Raw genomic sequence first — 17,082 nt, forward strand, 5'->3', positions numbered from 1 at the left:
CCCAGCCCTGGATCTTGGAGTGAATCAGAGGATGGAAGATCTGCCTGCCTCTGTGTCTCTCTCTCCTCTACCCTCTCTCTTTGTAATTCTGACTTACAAATAAATAAATAAATAAAGAGGAGCCCCCGGGGCAGGGGTGTCACAGGCAGAGTTGTCTCCCTCCAGAATCCTGTAGTGGAAGCCATAACCCCGCCCCCATGTGGCTCCAGAGAGGGGGCCCTTAAAGAGGTGATTGACATAAATGAGGCATCCGGTCTGACTCTTGTCGCTATCAGGAGATTGGAGCAGGGACAGCAGAGACCACAGACCAGGGACAACCGTGTGGGCACCCAGCGAGAGGGCAGCCACCCGTGAGCCAGCGAGGGGGCCTCTGGAGAAACCACACCTGGGACACCTTGAACTCGGACTGTGAGGCCGCAGAAGTGTGTTGCTTGAGACACTCGGTCCGTGGCGCTCTGCTACGGCACGGAGCGAAGACGGGGGCCTCCCAGAAGAAAGGTGGGGTGCCCTGGCAGGGCGGGGGCGTGAAGGGGGTGAGTCGTGGAGAGGAATCATGGCGGCCGTCCCTGGAGAGATGAGTTTTGCGCCACGGAGGAGGCTTAAGAGACCGCGGTTGTAAGAGGAGTTTTGATTGCAGCCGACGTGGCTTGGTCGCTGACAGTGACCACGGCGGGGTAGAGTGGAGACCACGCTTCCTGCTGGAGCCTGGCAGTGTCTTGTTCACTAGGGCGGAAGCGAGGGTGGAGGCACCACGTGCTGATCCAGAACTCTCCCTGTGTTGGTCCCCCGTGCCTCCCCCAACACCGCATCATTAGCTCCCGGGGCTGGACTTGGGTCCTTCACTTCCCACCCCCTCCACTCCCACGGCCTAGAGCTGCCATCTTGAAAGATGGACGTCCTCTGGCACGCTCACAGCAAGGATGCCACACCTGTTCGGCTGTCACCACCCCACTCCCGCGCCGGGCTGCGTCACTGACGGCCCAAGTCCACGTGCTTCAGACTTCCTGTGTATCTCCCGGCACGGTCAAGTCAAAGTGTTTATATGTGGAAATGTGTATATATTTTTAAAAAAGATTTATTTATTTGAAAGGCAGAGTTACAGAGAGGCAGAGGCAGAGAGTGAGCGAGAGGCCTTCCATCTGCTGGTTCACTCTCCAGATGGCCGCAACAGCCTGAGCTGTGCCAATCCGAAGCCAGGAGCTTCCTCCAGGTCTCCCACCTGCGTGCAGGGGCCCAAGGACTTGGGCCATCCTCTACTGCTTTCCCAGGCCATTAGCAGAGAGCTGGATTGGAAGTAGAGCAGCCAGGACATGAACCAGCGCCCATATGGGATGCCGGCACTGCAGGCTGTGGCCTTACCCGCTACAGCACAGCGCTGTCCCCAGGAGTCAGGAACTCAACCCACGTGTCCCACGTGGGTGGCAGGGGCCCGAGTGCTTGCGCCATCACCTGCTGCCTCCCGGGGTGCTGCTCAGCAGGACGCTGGCATCAGGAGTGGCGCTCGAACACAAACCCAGGGACCTGGATATGGGGTGTGGGCTCCAAGTGGTGTCTTGACACCTGCCCCAAGTGTCTGCCACTACTGGTCATGCATTCGGGGGCAAATCGGTTGTCGCATTCGGGGATAGGAAAGGGGATATTACAAAGCAAGTTCTTAAAGGGAGAGTCTGGGAGGAGGGTTCTCAGCGGGAGTCCCTCGGGGGCCTGTTGTTCCCAGCAGGCCTGGCCTACCGGCCTGATGCCCAGCCTCTGCCCTCCAGGCCGTGGGAGTGCTGAGCAGGCAGGAAGTGAATGGGCTCCCCTGGCCGGCAGCTCCCTGGAGTGGAGGGCCGCGGAGGACAGGGGCCAGGCGGCCTCCCCAGAGAGGAGCCGCACCAGGGCTTAGTCTCCCCTGCACCCAGCCCTGGGAGCCCCCAGCTGGAGGCAGGCTGAGGTCCACTCCTGGACGAGCCAGTCTTTCAGGTGCTGTCCAGACCCCTGTACCTTACCTCCAGACAGGTGCAGGCACATTTCATGGGGTGGATGGTTCTGGAAAATGTGGGTCAGGACGTATCTGAGCCCTGCGGGTTCCTGGGGCCCGGGTGGGGTGCTGGGGGAGGGAAATCTGTCCCTAGCCTTGGCCGTTTCTCTAGACCAGTGTTCTGGGTGATGAAAGCCTGCCTGGGTCATTGGGAGGCCACAGCTGGCCTGGCCTGAGACCTGGATGGGAGCTTGGATCTGAGGGGCTCTGGGGTGCAGACCAAGGCCTAGATGAGGGGGTGGGGTGAGGCCACCACACTGCACCACTGTCTCAGGGCCGCTTGATTGCGGCGGAGGGTCCGATGTCCTCCACTTCCCCCCAGAGACAGGGCCCCTCCCCAGCCTCAGCCCTCCAGGCTGGCCCTGCCCCTCCTGCCACAGTTGTTCTTGGAACCAGACATCATGTTTATTTCCCCGGCTTGTGGATGTTCCTCCGGAGAGAGACCTCCATGGCAGGCCGAGGGCAAATGGACACACAGGACAGGGTGGTGACTCATCCGGGTCATCCTGTGCCACCCCGCCCAGATCATGCTGGGGCGGGCAAAGCTGGGTCCCCACAGGCAGCTGGGCCGCCCCCCTCTCTGCCTCCTGCTGGGCCCTCCAGGGGACGCCGCCCTGACTCCAGCTCTGTGGCCATCAGAGAAACAGGGCTCTGTGGGTCCCTGTGGGACCGTCCCTGGGACCTGCCTGGACTTCTGGGGCTGCAGCCTCCGACTTGCTGGGGACAAACAGAACAAGCGGGGCCGGGCAGCCAGCGGAAGCCAGGCTGTGTGGCCTGGAGGACCAGTGAGAGGCGGGCCCCAGCCTGCCGCCCACTGGCTCCCTGAGTGCCTGGGACAAGGACGGGGCCATGAGGCCGTGTCTGCCCCAGGCTGTGTGCAGAGAAGGCCAGATCTCTGAGGGCCAGGCATGCTGGGGCGAGCAGCAGAGGCAGAGCTGAGAGACCCCAGAGCAGCCACCACCTCCAGGGGGACCGGATCCTCAGGAGCCCCAGCCTCCTCGTGCTCCCAGGTCCCCGGCCCTCCCCAGCCCCCAGCCCCTGGACCCACCCAGTGAACGCCGGCTCCTTTACCCACTCCTGCCACCCACGGGCGCTCAGCGTAGCGCAGGAAGCATGGCTGGTCCAGGTGTGTGTCAGTGGCCCCTCCTCCTTGGTCCCCACGCAAGAATCCCCCCCCCCCCCAGGGAAATGTACAGGTGTCACGGGCAGCTCTGGGGGTGGCTACAGTGGTGGCATGGCCTGCACAGCGTGGTGTCCCCCAGACTCATTTCCACCCTGAGCTCCAGCATCCTGGGGGTGGGGGGGATCATTAGTCCAGAGGAGGCCATATTGGAGCAGAGTAGGCCTTCCAGTCAGTGCTGTTCTGGTTAAGAGGTGAGTGAGACCCGCCATGGGGGAGGCCATGAGGACCGAGGGCAGGCAGGGGAGCATTGCAGCCAAGGGTCTCCAGCAGCCACCAGAAGCCAAGAGAGGGGGGACAGCCCCTCCCTCAGAGCCCCCAGCAGGAAACCAACTGTCCTGACACCTGCATTGCAGCCTGTGGTCTTCTCAATGTGGCAGAGTGAAGCCCTGTGGTTTGTAGCTGCTGGGTGTGTGAGGATTTGTGACGGCAGCCCCACAGACAAACAGAGCCCCCAGGGTCACCTCCAGGTCCGGCGTGGCCTCCTGTGCACCAAACAGTGCCCGGGAGCCGCAGCCAGCAGCAAGGAGTCCGGGGGAGGACCGGTCAGGGGCCCCCACGCCCCAGAAACTGTCCTCACGCCCTCGCCAGAGTTGACTCATTCAGCAGTAGGTGCCCCGGTAAAAAATGTTGGGGTTTATTACCTTGGGACAGGGGGGAAGGGAAACTGAGGCACGGCATTGCACACTCCACCATGATCAATCCACCACTGCAGGATGCTTCCGACGCCCAAGTCCTGCCCCGCGGGAGCCAGCACCTTGCCCCCCTCCCGGCCAGCACCCACCCCACTTGCAGGCTCCCTGCCTCCGCAGCTGGTATCCCCGTGGCCCACAGGGTGCTTCCCATCAGCCCCAGCGCCTGCACCACCACAGTGCTCAGGAGCCAAGGGCCCAGCCGCGGGCTCTCAGCCTGCTCCTCTCCTCACGTCGCCCCAAGCGCTCACGGCAGTATTCCCTCCCGAGGCAGCCAGCGCTCTTGCTAGGAGGAAGCCAGGGAAAGAGATGTCCTTTTCACCTGGGGAGCAGCGAGGCACCGCGACACCCTCCCAGCTGCACCTCGGAGCCTGGGTTTCAACACTCGGTGCCCAGCCAGGAACCCTCGAACCCAGCGTCTCCTCCCTGTAACCCCGCCAGCCCACAGGCCCTGAGAGAGAGGGCCTGGTGCTTCCCCAGCCGAGGGGCTTCCTTAGAGCAGGACCCCCCGCCCCGGAAGTCCCTCCCATAGACTTGGCCGTCTTGTGTTCCCAGCCTGCACTTGCAATCATCTCAGAGATTCTTTTTTTTTTTTTGTAAAGATTTTATTTATTTATTTGAAAGAGTTACACAGAGAGAGGAGAGGCAGAGCCAGAGAGAGAGGTCTTCCATCCATTGGTTCTCTCCCCAAGTGGCCACAACAGCCGGAGCTGCACCAATCCAAAGCCAGGAGCCAGGAGCTTCCTCCAGGTCTCCCATGGGGGTACAGGGGCCCAAGGACTTGAGCCATCTTCTGCTGCTTTCCCAGGCCACAGCAGAGAGCTGGATTGGAAGAGGAGCAGCCAGGACTAGAACTGGCGCCCATTCAGGATGCCAGTGCTTCAGGCCAGGGCGTTAACCCGCTGCACCACAGCACGGGCCCAAGATTCTTGGCTATAAAATAGAACTGTACTGCTAGGGACGCCTCCTCGGAGCCAGGCCGGCTGCACCCCACCTGCAGCTGGTGGGACCGAATGCCAAGTCTTCTCCTGCAAAGCGGGGAGCCCAGGCCCTGGGGGTCTGACTCCCCTGCTGGAACCTGAAGGGCCATGGAGCAGCTGTCTGAGCCTCACGCTGTCGTTAGAGTTGACGACAACATCCCTTCTGCTCCCACCTAGCGCCTTGGAATTGGCCTCTTGGACGCAGCTCTGAGATCCCTGGCAGGCTGACCTCTCACGGGAGCCCAGGCCCTCAAGCAGCCTGTACTTGCTAGAACCTAAGGTAGGAAAGAGCTCATGTCATTTTTTTTTTCTGGACAGCTTCTTCAGACCTATGGGCTGCGGACACCCAGCAGGGCAGAGATAACTTAACTATCGGAAGCCTCTGAGCACGGACAAGCTGCCGCTGCTCCGCACGCTGCACCAGCGTCTCTGCCTCCCGCACCTCTCCTAGGATCTGGGACCTGACCCCGGGACCTGGTCCAGGTGTGGAGTCAGAGGAGGACCACCTGGCTCCCCTGGCCCATGGCAGGGAGACAGGGGTAGCTGGCGGTCCAGGCGCTTCCCTTGCCTCCTCTGGCTCAGGTGCTGCTCCAAAGCAGGCTGGGAGGTCCTGGGAGGTCCTGGGAGGCCGCTCTGCCCGGGAACCTGTGGGGTCCGGAAGCTGCCTTGAAGTGAAGCGACCAGTGCGAATACACTCCAGCAAAAGAAGGAGCCTAGCTGGGGACCTGGAACTCCTTCCAGATCTCCCACACGGGCGGCAGGGACCCGGGTACTGGAGCCAGATCACTGGCCACTTCCCCAGGGGCACACTGGCAGGGAGCAGGAACACGGGAGACCAGGATGGAAGACCCGGGCTCCAGGCTTCCGCCTGGCTCAGACCTGGCTGTTCCTGGCATGTGGAGAACGCACCAGCGTATGGAAGATTCTCCCTCGCTCGTGCTCGCTCTCGCTCGCTCTCTCTCTCTCTCTCTTTCTGTTAAGGGCAGGCTGCAGCACCAAACCTGGGGGCCCCGGGGCTCCAGGGAGGACAAGGACTCTGCTGCACCCCCCGCTGCAGGCTCACACATTACACTGAGAACTGTCTGTCTCAAGGCCAGCAAGCCCAAGGTAGCGGAGAGGCGGACATGGCCTCCGCCTAGAGGGAGCTGAGAGGGGCGCTCCGGGCTCTGCTGTCCCGGAGCGGGGGTCCTCCCCCCGTGTCCTCCCCCCGTGTCCTCCCCCCGTGTCCTCCCCCCGTGCCCTCCCCCCTGTGCCCGCCCCCCGTGCCCTCCCCCCGTGTCCTCCCCCTCTGTCCCTCCCTGTGTCCCCCCGTGTCCTCCCCCGTGCCCTTCCCCCTGTGTCCTCCCCCCGTGCCCTCCCCCCGTGCTCTCCCCCGTGTCATCCCCCCGTGCCCTCCCCCCATGCCCTCCCCCCGTGTCCTCCCCCGTGCCCTCCCCCCTGTGCCCTCCCCCCGTGTCCTCCCCCGTGTGTCTCCCCCCTGTGCCCTCCCCTGTGTCCTCCCCCGTGCCCTCCCCCGTGCCCTTCCCCCTGTGTCTTCCCCCCGTGTCCTCCCCCCTGTGCCCTCCCCTGTGTCCTCCCCCCGTGCTCTCCCCCGTGCCCTCCCCCCGTGCCCTCCCCCCGTGCCCTCCCCCCGTGCCCTCCCCCGTGCCCTCCCCCCTGTGCCCTCCCCCGTGTCCTCCCCCTGTGTCTCCCCCCGTGCCCTCCCCCTGTGTCCTCCCCCCTGTGCCCTCCCCCTGTGTCCTCCCCCCGTGCTCTCCCCCGTGTCCTCCCCCCGTGCCCTCCCCCCGTGTCCTCCCCCCTGTGCCCTCCCCCCGTGTCCTCCCCCCGTGTCTCCCTCCGTGTCCTCCCCCCGTGCCCTCCCCCCTGTGCCCGCCCCCCATGCCCTCCCCCCGTGTCCTCCCCCCGTGCCCTCCCCCCACGTCCTCCCCCTGTGTCCTTTGTTGGGGGTGAGGCCAGGACTCAGGGAGCTGCCTCCTTTCCGGGCGGGACCATGCCCCACTCCGCAGCCCGGGTTATTTCTGGGAACCTCTTGCTCTGACCACCGGGCTGGCAGCGCCAGGAGTCCGGGTTCCTGGAAGTGAGCGCTTGGGGAATGTGGAGGCGCACGGGGCCAGCTTGGCTGGGCGGGCCGCTCCCCATAGCTCTCCCAAGGTCCCCAGCCGACCCCACCCTCCCGGGCCCCAGTCCAAGCCTCAGCCGCTGGCTGAACGCCTGGCAGGCCCCTCCTATGTCGGGAGGCAGCGGAGGGAAGCGAAGTGCAGGTCCGGGCCTGGCAGCGGTCAGGCCCGCCCCGTCTGCTGGGCCTGGCGGCCTGAGGGCAGAGACTGGGCACAGCCGGCGGCCTGCCCACCCGCTGCCAGTGCTGGGTGGGCTGGGCCAGCAGTCCACAGAGTCCTCTTGTCCCCAGGCCCAGGGCTCCAGGCTTCATCCCAAGGCCAGAATAGGGGGCCAGTCCCGTCTGGCCCTCAAGGTCAGCCAGCTCAGGGGCCTTTAACTGCATCCTCCATTGACATGAAGTCATTTAAAAAGTATTTATTTTACTTATTTGAAAGGCAGAGTTACAGAGAGATATATATCTTTTTATTATTATTGTTTTATTTGACAGGCAGAGTTAGACAGTGAGAGAGAGACAGAGAGAAAGGTCTTCCTTCCTGGTTTACTCCCCTAATAAGCCAGGAGCCAAGTGCTTCTCCTGGTCTCCCATGCAGGTGCAGGGCCCAAGGATTTGGGCCATCCTCCACTGCCCTCCCGGGCCACAGCAGAGAGCTGGACTGGAAGAGGAGCAACTGGGACTAGAACCCAGAGCCCATATGGGATGGCAGTGCCACAGGCGGAGGATTAACCAAGTGAGCCATGGCCCGGTCCTGAGAGACAGAGACAGAGAGGGAGAAAGGGAGAGGGAGAGAGGGAGGGAGAGACAGAGAGATCTCGCAGCAGCTGGTGCACTCTCCAGACAGCCAAGGCTGGAGCCTGGAACTCCATCCTGGTCTCCCACGTGGGTGACAGGGGCCTAAGTACTTGGACCACCTTCCACTCCCTTCCCAGCAGGGGTCTGGATCAGCAGCAGGGGCAGCCGGGACTGGAACTGGCACTGGGAACTCAGGAGCGCAGTGCCGGCCCCGGTGAACTCACGTTTTCACTGTTGAGATCAGTGAACCATGGATTTGTTCGCCCAGGGAACACTCTGTCCCTCGCACTGCACTCTGGGCCACATGTGGGCCTGTCTGAACACAACTGTCCATCGGTCACGTGGGTCTGGGCGGGGAGGCGCCATGCTGAGCAGCTGTGAGAATCTCAAGGGAGGAACAGCAGGTGGCCCAAGATGTCCTGTGGGCCGCGTCTACCTGGTCCTCAGGGTGTTCCCACCCGGCCGGAACCACCCCAGCTGGTCACGTTAGCCCCTACTCTGCCGGCTCAAGCCCACATCCCACCACCCACGTCCTGCAAGGTGCGTTTCCAGCCTTGCTTAGAAACGAGTGCTGGTCCTCGCTGCAAATCGTCAGAGACTGCCGGCGCGATCGAGAGCCCCACCGATCGCATGACGCGAGCTGGCTTTGGGACCGTCGGGCTGATTCCAAAAATCCCTTTCAAGGCCTGGGTCTTGTGGGGAACCTCATGCAGGCCACAGGACTGTTGGGCTGTGCTGTGACTCACACACTCCAGGCCAAGGTGCCGGCTGTGAGCGCTCCAGGTCCAGGCCTCCCAGCTCCGCTGCCCCGGGAGCTGGGCGTTACCACCCCGTGTGCTTTCCAATGAACACCTGCCTTGTGATGGACACCACTCTGGGAAGTGGTCCTGGAGGAGCAGCAGCCCTTGGGAGAGCCCGGGCCACAGTCCCCCCACCCCCCGGGGGAACTCGAGCCAGGAAACCTGGGGGGGGGGGTCCGAATTCCCCCACACGTCGTGAGTTTTCAGTGGTGACCAAAACTCAGCCATCCTGGGAGGAAATCTCTTTGGCCAAAGCGCGTTTTGGCATAATTCATCTCTTGGTTTCACATAGCATTTGATAGTCACAGACTAGACCCAGGCCTTGGGCTCGCTCAGAGACAGGCTCCCGGTCTGAGCCGCCCCCCTCAGGTGCTCCCAGATGGGGCAGCCTGAGCTTCCTGGAGCTGGCTGCCCACTTTGGGAGCGACGGGCTTCCTGGGCTTAATGCAGACGCTCCACCCTGCCCCCAGTCCAGGGCTGACATTCGCCAGCTCTCTCTCTCTTTCTGCCTGTGGCAGAGGCTCTTTGCCTTCCAGCAGCCGGGCAGTGCCTGCCGTGGCTGCAAGGCCAGGTTCACTCGTGAGCAGCATTTTCAGAGATGCCAGGCCTCCCACCCCGGGGCGCTCGGGGCTGGGCACCCTCACGGCTGCCCACGGTGGGAGACTCAGGTGCACCCTGGGACCCCCAGATGCAGACCTCGGCATCCCCTTGGTGTTGTGTGGGAGCTGAAGGTGTTGGCCAAGTGTCCTGAGGATTCAGGGAGTCAGTTTGAGCTTGAGGTTTTCCCGCGGCAGTATCTCGATAATCCTGGGATCTGAGTGATGGCTTCATAGGGAGTCGTTAAACTAATCGCCACTGTCGCGTGTTTGAAATTTTTAAAAATAATTTATTTATTTGAAAGAGAGAAAGGAGAGACACAGAGAGAGGTCTTCTATCTGTTGGTTCACTCTTCAGATGGCTGCAACAGCTGGGGCTGGGCCAGTCTGAAGCCAGGAGTCAGGAGCTTCATCTGGGTCTCCCATGTGGGTAGCAGGGACCCAAGCACTTGAGCCATCTGCTGCTGCTTTTCCCAGGCCATTGGCAGGGAGCTGGATCGGAAGTGGAGCAGCCCAGTCTTGAACCAGCGCCCATACGGGAGGCTGGCACTGCAGGTGGTAGCTTTACCCACAGTGCCAGCCCCTGAAATTCTTATAGAGACCTTTTAGAATGTCATCTTGGGCCCACTGGCAGTGTGTGTGTCCCGCTTTGGGAAAACTACTCTCACCCACTCAACACAGTACTTGGCTCTGACACCAGATGTGTGTGGATTTTCCTGTGCACCAAGCGTCCCCAGCAGTCCACATCTGGGGGTCCTCTACTGCACTTGGAGGCAACGCAAGAGCGGGGTGGGGTTGGTGGGGGGCTCACTGTGGTTGTCACAATGCTCTGTTCAGTCCTGGTTTCCCCAGCCGAGGGTGCTCTGAGAAGTGTTGCTCCGATACGGGAGGCTGGATTGCAGGTGATGGCTTGTTCATCCTGTCCAAACCCAGACACGCAAGAAGACTGCCATTCAGGCTGTTACAATGGGACAAGCACCCCCACCTGCACAAAAGCGAGGGAGACGCCCCTTAGACTTGTACAGGGAGGGGCAGAGAGGTTACAGTCGGGTGATGGGCGGCTGGGCTGGTTTACAACCGGGGAAGTGTTAGTCGATTAGCTGAACAGGGGATGCTCCAATCTGTGTCCAGCTAGTTTGGGGGACAGATGGACAGTTCTAATCTCAGCTAATCAACCGAGAGACAAAGCTGGGAGCTGAAAGGTCGGCCTCTGGCCGTGTCGGCAGGTTCAGGCGGAAGGAGGCCTGTGCTCAGGGGGTCACTGTGAGTCTTACTGGGAAGGCGGGAAGCGGCGGGCGCCGAGTCCCCTGAGTCACAGGTGGGAAGGCCGCTCTCCTCCAGAGCTGCTTCCCAGGACACAGAGCCGTGGGAGGATCTCCCCACTGTGGCCGTTTCCCAGTGGGAAAGCTTCCATCCGTAAAATGCTGCAGGACAGACCCATCTCAGGGACACGGGGCGAGGGTTCAATAAAACTGTCGCTGGGGCGCACTGAGCAGCGCCAGGCACACAGAGCACTGAGATGCAGCAAATACAGAGAACCACATGGCGTCCCACTGCACAGTAACATTAGGCACTATTCGGGATGCACTTTATGTAAGAATTCACCTAGGCTAATCCTCCGCTTGCGGCGCTGGCACACCGGGTTCTAGTCCCGGTTGGGGCGCCAGATTCTATCCCGGTTGCCCCTCTTACAGGCCAGCTCTCTGCTGTGGCCCGGGAGTGCAGTGGAGGATGGCCCAGGTCCTTGGGCCCTGCACCCCATGGGAGACCAGGAGAAGCACCTGGCTCCTGCCTTCAGATCAGCGTAGTACGCCGGCCGCAGTGGCCATTGGGGGGTGAACCAATGGCACAGGAAGACCTTTCTCTCTGTCTCTCTCTCTCACTGTCCACTCTGCCTGTCAAAAATAAAAATAAAACAAAACAAAACAAAACAAAAAAAGAATTCACCTGAAATTTAAAACTAGGTATTCTGTCTGACACCCCTTGGCACACTGTAGCATTGACAATAAACATTAACTGATCTCATTATTGCCAGGAAGATTTACTTATTTAAACATTTATTTGAAAGGCAGAGCGATAGAGAGACGGTGATCTTCCATTAGCTGGTTCACTACCCAGATGGATGCAGCAGCTGTCCTGTCTCCTACATGGGCGCCAGGGCCCAACCACCTGCGCCTTCTCGGGCGCTTTAGTAGGGAGCTCGAGCAGAAATGGAGCCGCTGGGTCTCTAGCTGGTCCTCCAGTTCGCTGGGCCAGCTACGGGGTGCCAGTTATCCCAGTTTGGGGGACACCTGTGTCACAGGCCCCGCTTACCACGCTGAGCCACAGCACCGGCCCGCCCCAGGAAGACTTATTTTCAAGCCACGTTGCTTAGGGCAGAGGGCTCACTTCCTGCTAAGCACAGCCTGGTTCAGAGGCCAAGCTCGGGTTTTACGAGAGTCCTGGCAGGGCTGGCGGCTGAGCAGCTGGTGGCCGCAGCTCTGGGCTCCTTCAGGGCCGAGCTCACTACCAAGTCCAAGCCCTCGCCCGGGCCTCTGGCCTCCCTGGTCTCCACCTTCCTGGGGGGAGGCATCCATGTCCACGCCCCGGGTCTCCAGTCCAGAGGTGGGCGCGCAGCAGGTGCGCACCCAGGGCTGGCGACCACGTACAGAGCAGCGGGATCGGCACCCCGGTTTTATTTCTAAAACCAGATCCCGGGCGTCACTTCAGTCAGGTGGCCCCTCCTGGCCTGCTCCGCGCAGGAGGGTCAGTGTGGGCCCCTCCTCAGGGTCACCACGGCGCCCGGCGCTACCTATTGTGGGAATGAACGCATGAACGGCGACTCCGGGGACGCGGGGACCCCCCCACCGCGCTGACCCCCGGCCCGCCCGCTGGGCTGCGCATCCTCACTTCCGCCGCCGCGAAGTCGGGGGCGGGGCACCCGGCTCTCCTCCCAGGCGGCTCCGCGCCGGCCGCGCGCTGCGCCATTGGCTGCGCCGCCCCCACGTGACGCCGGCTGGCGGCGGCGGTTGCCCGGGTGACGGCGGGCGAGGCGGCTGCCGGGCGGGGTCGGCGCAGATCCGGCGGCTGGGCGGCGAGGTAAGCTGGTGTCCTGGGTGGGCTGGGCCCGGGAGCCCGACGTCCCGGTGCCGGAGGGCCGAGGCTCCGCTGGCCCCTCGCCCTGGGGCGGCTCCACTGCTCGCGTGCTGGACGTCCAGGCTCTGACTCCCGCGAGGGCCCGCGGCGGCCGCCTGGGCGTCCCAAGGGCAGGCCCGGCTGCTCCCCGCGGGTCCTCCCTGAGCTCCGCGGCAGGTGGCCCGATTTGAAGCGGGCCAGCGCCTGCTTCAGTGTCCATCAGCTGCCCAGGCGTCCCCGTGATCTGTGCACAGGCGGGGTGCAAGCCCCGCAGCCGTCCCCTAACCCGGCCACCCGGGGGCCTCTCGCCCGGCTAGTGTGCCCGCGAGGGAGCTGCCATTGCCGGCCTCCCGCGGGGCTGACCAGGTTCCTACGTGTCTGCGTGAACAGGTGTGGCGGCATCAGTGAGACCGGCATCCCAGGTGGTTGCGGTGCGGTCCGGCTTTGCCGGGGGTGAATGGCAGCTGGCGCTCTGCCGCCCAGCACCTGCTGTGGGGGCTGGAAGAGGAGACTGCAAGTGCCGGGTGCCCCTCGGGTTTGCCGGGGGAAGATTGCGGGAGGCATTCTGCACGTGCAGCAAGGCCCCGAGGCCGCCACACGCATTAGGATACAAAGAGAAAGTGCTGTAATTGCTAAGAGTGCCGGGGGAATAGAGTACCCGATGGTGGCACATATGCAGGGACAGTTGGTCACAGCAGAATCCAAACTGCTCACAGGGGACTTCTCGAAGAAAGAGACATTTATTTATTAAGTGTGGGGGTGGCTGGGCAAAGGAAGAGCGGGAGAATGTTCCAGGCAGCGACAGTGGTGCACAGTGGTCCCAAGGTTGGAAGGGGCTCAGGTCCTTAAAAACAAAGTGTTTTCTTTTGACCTGTTATTCCAGGGCCTTCAAAAAAAATTTCTGTTCCCTCCGTTTGGGCTTTATTTCTTCTCCCAATGTCTTGGGTGCCAGTGTTGCCGACCAGACCCTGTGCTAGGTTCTGGGGACACAAAATGGAAACAGCCCTCTGTCTGTAAGCAGGGTTGTAACTGAAGCAGTGGGAGCAGAGTAGGGTGCAGAGGTCCCCAGGGGAGACAGAATGGCCTTGGGGGAGGCTCCTGGAAGGCTTCCTGAGGGAGGTGAGGTGTGCACTAAGTTTGGTTTGAATGCTGAGTCGGGTTCGCTGGGGAGGTGGGGAGAGCTGAGAACGGGAGGGGCGGGGGCGCAGGCCTGCTGGGAGGGCTCGGGGCTGGTGGTTGGTGCAGACAGGCTGGCCAGGTGGGCGTTCCCAAGCAGCAGCTGTCCGTCCCTTGCTTGTGTGATGTCCATCACATCTGGAGCAGTGTGCGCCCCAGGCCAGGCACTGGGAGCGCCAAGGGAACGGGTCCTCGCTGGAGTCCACGTCCTGGCGTGGGGAGCCCCAGCCGGGGGAGACACATGACTGAAGGGGCCTTTACACCTGCTGGTGGTCTGTGCAGCGCAGGGCTCGGGGCGGGCAGGGCCAGTCTCCCCGGGGAAGTGGCTTTAGGATTTGGGTGACTGCAGGTTCAGCGGAGCGCCAGCGATGTCTAGTGATGTCCACCGTGGTGGCCAGTGCGGCTGGGTCTCTAGGACAGATGGCAGAGTGAGGACCCCAAGCTGTGCTGGGCTCTGAGAACTGGGCTGTGGGCGTCTGGCCTTCACCTAGGAGGTGATGGCGCCGCAGGGGGGTCCCTGCAGTGGGGGAAGGGACAGTCCCTGAGAGTGTGGGGAGCATTGACCGGGAGGTGGGCAGATCACGCCCCAGGGCCGCCGGACGAGACGAGGGCAGTGAGGCAGAGGGAGCGGGTGGCGGGAAGTTACCAGTTTTTTCAGAAGTTTATTTTCTGGGGCTGATGTTGTGTCACATAATGAGTGCGGGTTCAGGTCCCAGCTGCTCCTCTTCCCATCCAGCTCCCTGCTAATGTGCCAGGGAAAGCAACAGAAGATGGCACAAGTGCTAAGACCCCGGCACCCACGTGGGAGACCAGGATGGAGTTCCAGGCTCCTGGCTTCCTCCTGGCCCAGTCCTGGCTGTTGTGGCTGCTTGGGGGAGTGAACCAGCAGATGCGTGATCTCTCTCTCTCTCTGTCTCTCTCTCCCCCTCTTCTCTCTCTCTCTCTCCCCCTCTCTCGCTCTCTCCTTCCCCCTGTGTGTGTTTCTCCCTTTTTCTCTCTCCCTCCCCATTTCTCTGTCTCTCTTTCTCATTCTATAACTCTGCCTTTCAAATAAATAAAATCTTTCTAAAAAGTTGATTTTCATTTTTATTTGAAAGCTGAGTGACAGAGCGAGATATCCGTCTTCCGTCTGCTGGTTTCCTCCTCAGATGCCTGCAGCAGCCGGGACTGGGCCAGGCTGAAGCTGGGAGCCAGGTTCTCAGTCTGGGTCTCCCGCATGGGTGCGAGGGCCCCAAGTGCTGGAGCCATCGCCTGCTACTCCCAGGCTGCATGCTAGAAGCAGAGGTGGGACTGCTAGAAGCAGTGCCAGGCCCCGTGACGTGGGACGTGGGCGTGCCACACAGCCTTGTAACCTGTCAGGATTCCTAAAATTATCAATTGAATTAACCCCAGGCTAATCTGAATCAAACATAAGACAGGAAGCTTTGAGGCTGCAGCCTCGGGTGTTCAGAGAGCCAGGCGAGAAGCTGACCGGTTCTCTGTTTTATCAGTGAAACCAGGCCCTCTGTGTCCGCGGCGTGCCTCGGCTCAGGGCCGGAGAATGGCATCGCTGCTTAGCCTCTGGACGTTTTCATCCCCCTGGGGCAGGGCAGCCGCGCAGTGGCCGCTCTGGGCGCCCCCGGGGCGGGGCAGGCAGGGAGAGCAGGGAGATTTGCTCTTGGCGTGGGCTGTTGCCTTTCCCAGTGCTGCTCTAATGACTTGCTGTGGACTCAGTGGCTCCAAGTGGGGCCCCCACCCCCACCCCGTTTATTCTGTTCTGGGGTAGAGGGCGGAAGTCGGAACAGGTCTCCCTGGGCTAGCAGCACGGTGTCGCCTGGGCGCCCTGGGGGGGACTCTGTGGTTCCCTATCTTTTCTAGTGTCTAGCTGCCCGCCATCCTCGGCTCATGCCCCTTTCTCCGTCTCCAGAGCCTGCAGTGGCCGGGAGTCCTTGTCACGTCCCGCCCGTCTCCTGCCACCCCCCAGGATTAGCAGGCCGCCGGATGATCCAGGCCGGTGCCCGTGTTGGAGCTCAGCTGCTGGATCAGGACACGGGCTTTGCGGGGGCCGATGTTCTACCCCCACGCCAGCCGCGGTGACTCCCAGGAGTTTGGAACTGAAGCTTTTGCCTGGTGTTTTTGTCCCGTAGAGACGTGCTGGGACCGGTCTACCATGGGCGATATTCTGGCTCACGAGTCGGAATTACTCGGCATAGTGAAAGAGGTGAGTGTGCTATGTCAGATGTCGGCACAGGAGAGACCCCAGGACTTGTGCTGCTACCTGCAGCCAGTCCTCCGCGCCCTGTGCCGTGTCTCCCCCCATTACACTGGGGCTGCCGTCTCTCTTCCGTGCGTTTTGTATTTTGTTTTTATAAGCTGGAATCTTTTTTTTTTTTTTTTTTTTTAAGATTTATTTGTTTGAAAGAGTTACACAGAGAGAGAAGGAGAGGCAAAGAGAAAGGTCTTCCATCCGCTGGTTCACTCCCCAACTGGCCGCAATGGCCAGAGCTGTGCCATTCTGAAGCCAGGAGCCAGGAGCTTCCTCCAGGTCTCCCACGTGGGTGTAGTCTTCCAAGCACTTGGGGCCATCTGCTGCTGCTTCCAGGGAGCTGGATGGGAAGTGGAGCAGCTGGAACTCGAACCGACACCCATATGGGATGCCGGCGTCGCAGGCAGCAGCTTTACCCAATAGCCACAAGCTGGCCTCACTTAAAGCTTTTATTTATCTATTTATTTAGATTTATTTTATTTATTTGAAGGAGTTACAGAGAGAGAGAGGGAGGAAGAGAAAGAGGTCTTCTGTCCACTGACTCACTCCCCAGATGGCTGCAACGGCTGGAGCTGTTCCTATCTGAAGCCAGGAGCTTCTTCCGGGTCTCCCATGAGGAAGCAGGGGCCCAAGGACTTGGGGCCACCTTCTACTGCTTTCCCAGGCCATAGCAGCGAGCTGGATCTGAAGTGGAGTAGCCAAGACAGAACCTGTGCCAATATGGGATGCCAGCGGGCGGCAGCTTTACCCACTACACCACAATGTTGGTCCTTAGCGAAAGCTTTTAGAGTAGGACCCACGCCTTGGGCTGCTGGCACCAAGCGGTGGCCTGTTTACCATGTGATTGAACTGTTGGGCCTCCAGAGACATGGCAGCAGAGCGGGGCTGGGGCATTTGTGCATATGCTGGTGAATGAAATCCTAAAGCTGTCACAGCAGAGGGCTGAGGGCCAGGCCTGGGGACACGGCCACAGCCACAGAGCAGGCAGGCAGAGAGGTGCGACCAGCGTGGGCTGAGAAGGAGGGCAGAGAAAGGTGACCCGTGTGGCACTCACATTTCCAGAGGCGGGTGGCGGTGAGTGCCCCGCCAGAAGGGAGCTGGCAACACTGACTGTGGTTATTTATTTTTGTTTTTTAAGTTTTATTTTCAAGAGGCAGAGAGAGAGAAACAGAGCCTCCCACTGCTGATTCACTCCTGAAATGTACATTATGGCTGGGGCCGACCTGGGACCAGAGTCAGGAGCCAGGGCCAGAGCTGTGACCTGAACCCAGGCACTCCAGCAGGGGACGTGGGCATCGTAAGCGCTGGGTTAAGCACCCGCTCCCTGCTCCTCTGTTAGTGAGATGTCTTTTCCTGTTGGTAGTGGTCGGT

General features: G+C 61.4%; 1 protein-coding gene across 2 annotated transcripts in view; it reads left to right on the top strand.

Annotated features, from left to right (window-relative positions):
* Window positions 1-15,372: 15,372 nt before the first annotated feature.
* Window positions 15,373-17,082, top strand: part of ARMC9 (armadillo repeat containing 9) — a 121,557-nt gene continuing 119,847 nt past the window's right edge. For both annotated transcript variants that reach the window (XM_062193393.1, XM_062193397.1), the window contains exon 1: window positions 15,373-15,666. In XM_062193393.1, coding sequence (XP_062049377.1) covers window positions 15,514-15,666 — 153 coding nt within the window. In that variant the 5' untranslated portion in view covers window positions 15,373-15,513. The remainder of the gene's footprint in view (window positions 15,667-17,082) is intronic.

This window comes from Lepus europaeus, chromosome 1, assembly GCF_033115175.1.
Source record: "Lepus europaeus isolate LE1 chromosome 1, mLepTim1.pri, whole genome shotgun sequence".
Taxonomy (NCBI): domain Eukaryota; kingdom Metazoa; phylum Chordata; class Mammalia; order Lagomorpha; family Leporidae; genus Lepus; species Lepus europaeus.